General features: G+C 45.5%; 2 protein-coding genes across 3 annotated transcripts in view; one reads left to right on the top strand and one right to left on the bottom strand.

Annotated features, from left to right (window-relative positions):
• The window catches only part of Prpf4 (pre-mRNA processing factor 4), a 15766-nt gene extending 13805 nt beyond the window's left edge, over positions 1-1961 (bottom strand). For both annotated transcript variants that reach the window (XM_031377568.1, XM_031377567.1), the window contains exons 1-2: positions 1829-1961; positions 979-1156 (exon numbers count right to left, since the gene is read on the bottom strand). Coding sequence is in view for 1 of the 2 variants with exons in the window: in XM_031377567.1 (XP_031233427.1) it covers positions 979-1156; positions 1829-1855 (205 nt within the window). In the remaining variant the exon portion in view is untranslated. The remainder of the gene's footprint in view (positions 1-978; positions 1157-1828) is intronic.
• Positions 1962-1986: 25 nt separating this feature from the next.
• The window catches only part of Cdc26 (cell division cycle 26), a 14594-nt gene continuing 11725 nt past the window's right edge, over positions 1987-4855 (top strand). The window contains exons 1-2 of the mRNA XM_031377573.1: positions 1987-2158; positions 4407-4517. The gene's annotated coding sequence lies outside the window, so the exon portion shown is untranslated. The remainder of the gene's footprint in view (positions 2159-4406; positions 4518-4855) is intronic.

Raw genomic sequence — 4855 nt, 5'->3', positions numbered from 1 at the left:
CCCCCCCCCACAAACATACATGGAATGAAGACAGGCTCGAAGACACTTAAGAATAGTGTATGTGTGTAGGAAGAAAGTGTGCAAATTTAAATGCTCACAGTAACTTAGTTAAATTAGGCAGGTAGTGGTGGTCATATGTTTTTAATCTCAGCACTCTGGAGACAGGGGCGGGAGAACTTCTGAGTTGGAGGACAGCCTGGCCTAAGGTTACACAGAGAAACCCTGTCTTGAAAAACAGAAACAAAAAGGAAAACACAAACAAAAAACCGTAGAAAAGTAAAGGAGAGAATCCGATAAACAGTTATATATCAATGCCAGAACTAGGTTACGTCTCCCAAAGACAAATACAGCAGATGACCCCAAACCCAAATACCCACTGAAGAAGTCTACAGAGATTACAAGTGATTCGTGCAAGGAGCTGTACAAAATGTAAGAAAACCACTCACTGGATGATGCCAAGTAGGCAAAGTCATAGATTCAATAGTAAGAACAGAAGAGTAAGGTTGCGTGTGTGTGCATTTGGAAGTATGTCTTCCCAACGTTCGATTCCAAGTAGGTACCACCACATTCAGCATTTTTTTTTTTTTAAATAAGTAAATAAAAGGAAAAACAAGCTGGTAAAAAAAATGGGTTCTAGGGCTCAATCTCAGGTCCTAATGGTCACACAGAAAAGCTTTTGGCACCTGAACTAGCTCCCAGACCATCAGAAGGTTTTGACCCTATAAAACTAATACTGTGTGGTTTGGGAAGGTGCATATCAGAATATTGGATTATCAAAGGTGCATGGTAGTATACGATTCCAGGACCAGGGAGGAGGCGGGAGGAGTGTGAGGACAAAGATAAGAGACTGGTGGAAAGATGGGAATGTACGGTTCAGTGGCAGAACAGTTGCCTAGCATGCAAAAAACCCTGGGTTGGATTCCCAGCACTGTTTAAAAAGGGCGGGGAGGGGAGTATGACTCGCAGCTTGCATCTTACCGGATGTTATATTAATATTCCCTGCTTCAATGCCGGCTTTGAGTCCTTCTTTTCCCAAAATCCCAGACTCTCCTTTGGCCAGGCGTTCCCGCTCTTTCTCTTCCAAGCTTCCATAGTAGATGTGTGGTTTTTTCACAACAGGAGCAACTAAATCGTCAGGCGCTTTGGTTTTGGTTGTCTGTTAAATCAAAGACCCGGATTAAAGTTTAGTTTCAGTAAACCATGCTTCCCAAAAGAATGAAGTTAATGCTGAGCTTTCATTTTATTTCCTCTCAAAACTAGAGGATTAAAGTCGAAACTGACTTTGTGCAAGTTTAGGTTCCCGTTAAGTCTGGCACACAAATACAACGTAAACAATTTCTGCCTGATGTGTCTTAGTTTGTTTTGGGGCCCGTTACTTTAATCTATTGGAAATGCAATCTCCGGTTTTACGAAAATAACTTCTCACCACTGGGCAAACACCAAAAAACAACCTAAACAATCAGAGTGGTTTTAGGTGCACCAAGTCACAATGTTACTGGTATACACATGTCAAATACTTCAGAGCCTATTAGAAGTGGGGAGGCATCGTAATAAGTACAGCTTAAGTCAAGACACAACCCGATTTCAAAGCACCGTGTTTTGGAGCAGTCAGAAAAAGCGTTCACTGCTCAGGAGTTAAGTAAGAGCCGTGCAAAAAGAGCTGCAGCACAAGAAGAAATCAGGAAAAAGCTGCTAAGATCCACACTACGGTCCCTCAGCCTTCCTCCTCCTCCTCTGCCCGGACCCGTAAGGTAACGGCCCTTTCCCACGGGGACCACCGTCCTCTCTAGGAGAGGACAGGCCTGAACTTAGATCCGGAGCTCTGTACCGTGGAGGAGGCTCGTGAGGAGGCCATGCTGGGCTGCGAAGACGCGAGGCCCTAACCAAATCCGCGTTCTGCTTTTCAGACTGGGAACCGCGCGCCTAGCAAAGCGGAAGTGCGTCACTGGCCGGAAACGTAGCAGGAACGTACTCCGCGCTCTAGGAGTCGCGAAGTATATTGGGAGTGGTAGTTGCCCAGTGTCGGCTGGAGTCGAGAGTGACACAACATCGCGGGAGAAGAGGCGCAGAGCAGTCTGGGAAGTGTAGTTCGGGCTGCGCAGCCATGGAGTCTTGGTGGGAGTTGAGGTTCTGGGAAACTACAGAGGCCTGAAAAGAGGTAGGTTTGCGGATCGCAACTATAATCTGAAACAAACAGAGGGTCTCTGCTCCCCTTCGGGAGACCTTCCGCCGTTTCGAAGCTGAGACCTGTGTTGCCATGGAAATCTTTCCCTAGACTTCTGCAGCCTTGGAGCTGGGAAAGAGGGCTGTTGTCCACGACGGAAGTCCTCCGGGGGCCCCTCGTAACTCGGTGGCTACGTAGTCAATTTGGGCTTCAAGAAGACATTAAACTCAAAGAGAGCCTTCTGAGGCTAAAACAGAAATGTGGTGGAGTTGCTGGGGCCTAGTTTGTTGTTGGTTTACTTGTCTACAGCCTATTCTTTGTATGGGGTCTTTGAAATAAAGGGTCCAGGGAGGCGCCAGATAAAGTGCATACCAGCAGCTGTGGCTCCAATGAATGCTAGGTAGGCCATCAGTGATAAGGGCTTTGTTTTTCTTTTTTGTTTGTTTGTTTTTTGTTTTTGTTTTTATCCTTACATGAAAGTTGTGGACACTGCAAAAATATTCACGTTTGCGGAGCTGAACAGACTCCGTCTCTCAAGCCCCTTCCCTGAACAACTCCAATTAGAAGAGCGCTTCCTCTTCGAGGACTTACTAAATGCCAAGTTACGCGCAAGGAGCTTATTCCATTTTAGTCATTTAAGTCACGGGACGACAAGAGTACAAACCAGAAAAAAAAAATTCTGGTGAGAAAAGGTAATCGGTCGTTCTGGAGCCATAGTGTAGTAGGATTAGTCATGTGGCGGGTGAGAGACGTGCTTTTAACCCGCACTCATCATTGCTCTCTAGTGGTGAGGGTTTCAGTTCCAAAGCAAGTAGGGAACTTTTTTTTCCCCTAAGTATTTCTTCCTTTTCCCTTTGGAGCTGGCTGTCATTTTCTCTACTTAGGGGTCTGATAGAAGGTATCTGATAGAAAAAAGCAGTTTGAAATGTCGCGGGCCAGTGTTTTGTGTTGATTATATCACCCCTTGCTGTGCTGAGCCTCCTGAGAGAAGTGTAAAGGTTTGCTATAGATCAGAGTGTTTTGTTTCATTCTGGATGCATGCAGTAATAATATATAGGAATGCACACTTTAGCAGAACTCTCATGTAGGTCATTATCATTTAGCTCTTTAGTGGCCTATGTGTAACTTTTATAGGAGGCTGATTTTGCTGTTTTTGTTTTTGTTTTTTCAAGACAGGGTTTCTCTGGGTAGCCCTGGCTGTCCTGGAACACGTCCTTTAGACCAGGCTGGCCTCGAACTTATAAGATCCGCCTGCCTCTGCCTTCAGAGGGCTGGGATTAAAGGTGTGTGCCACCACCACCCGGCTTCTGATATTGTTAACTAAACTGTTTGCTTCAACTTTATAAAACTGGAATAATTTTTTAAGTTTCCCAAGGCAATAATATAAAGAATGGGAATGTGGGATGGTTCAGTGGGTAAAGGAGCCTGTGCTCAGTGTGATGTCCCACATGGTAGAAGGAGGGAACTGACACCCAGATGTTGACCTCTGACCTCTGCTTGTGAACTGTGTGCTTTCACCAGCACCCAATAAATAATTAAATACAATAACAAAATTTATAAAGGCAAAATTTTTTAGTTATTAAAATGAAAAATAAAAGCCAGTAAGGGAAGAGTCTAGAACTTAAGAAAAGTTAGTGTAGGGTTGTGGGTCTCTAGTCTGCTCTCCCACAGGGCTCTGCAGCTTGCGGGGGCAGGCAGCTTGGGGAGGTAGGACACAGGGAGTCTGATTGCACTTACCCCACGCCAGCTCTGGCCAGGTACTGGGCCATAGGAAAGTCACAGGACACCGCGGGTGGGAAAGCAATAGTCTGAGGCATGGGACAGCGGGAACTGATTTTGGGGTCCACCTGCTTGTGATGAGTCTGGGGCTGTCTGGTACTCAGGCTTTCCGACATCCAGGCCCTGCTGGGAACCTCTGAAGAGCTGAGAATGGAATGGGAGGCCAGCTGGCTGGATGTGTGTGGGGTGGGGGGAAGGAAAGCTCCGTCTGGTCCCATGGGCTTTGTTAACACAAGCATTCATTCGCCATATGAAGTGACTTTGAACTTCCCTGGTCTTAAGTCTGTCTGCCTACCCCTCACATTCACTAAGATACTTTTTCCCATGGGGACTTGAGATCCCTAGCACTCCAAGCAGGCCAGCCTAGGCTAGGGCTTATGCAGCGCCGTTGAAGGGCCCTCCTTAGGGTTCTGTTTCGACACTAGATTGGCCTGGTCTGTTGTGTTGTCTGTTTTCCCCACAGATTTCGACAGTGACTTTAAACTTCCATAGCTCAGCACAGGAAGCATTCTGATTAATGAATGATTTACCCATTTCGGACCTGCTTAGATCCTGTGGATAATCCTGTGAATTGGTAAGTTTAGTTTTCATGAGATTTAAGCTAGCTAGTTGTAATATCCAGGAATGGTCACAGTGTCTGATTAGATTGGACTGATGGCTTATCCACTTTCCGTAAAGACACTGAATTTTGATGAGATAGTTAACCATTTTCCCTTGTTTCCTTTGTGTGTGTGTTTATATATGTGAGGTGTGTGTGTGTGTGTATACACACACACACACACAAACTCACTGTGTAAGTGTGGAATGAATATATGAATATATACCTTGAGGCAAGAGGGTGCATCCCGCTCTATACCACTTTGCCTTACTCCTGGAGACAGGATAGTCTATGCCTTTTTTTTTTTTTTTTTT

Source organism: Mastomys coucha, unplaced genomic scaffold (assembly GCF_008632895.1).
Source record: "Mastomys coucha isolate ucsf_1 unplaced genomic scaffold, UCSF_Mcou_1 pScaffold18, whole genome shotgun sequence".
NCBI classification, from domain to species: Eukaryota; Metazoa; Chordata; class Mammalia; order Rodentia; family Muridae; genus Mastomys; species Mastomys coucha.
The sequence above is the reverse complement of the archived record's forward strand: the minus strand, read 5'-3'. Positions and strand labels throughout refer to the sequence as shown.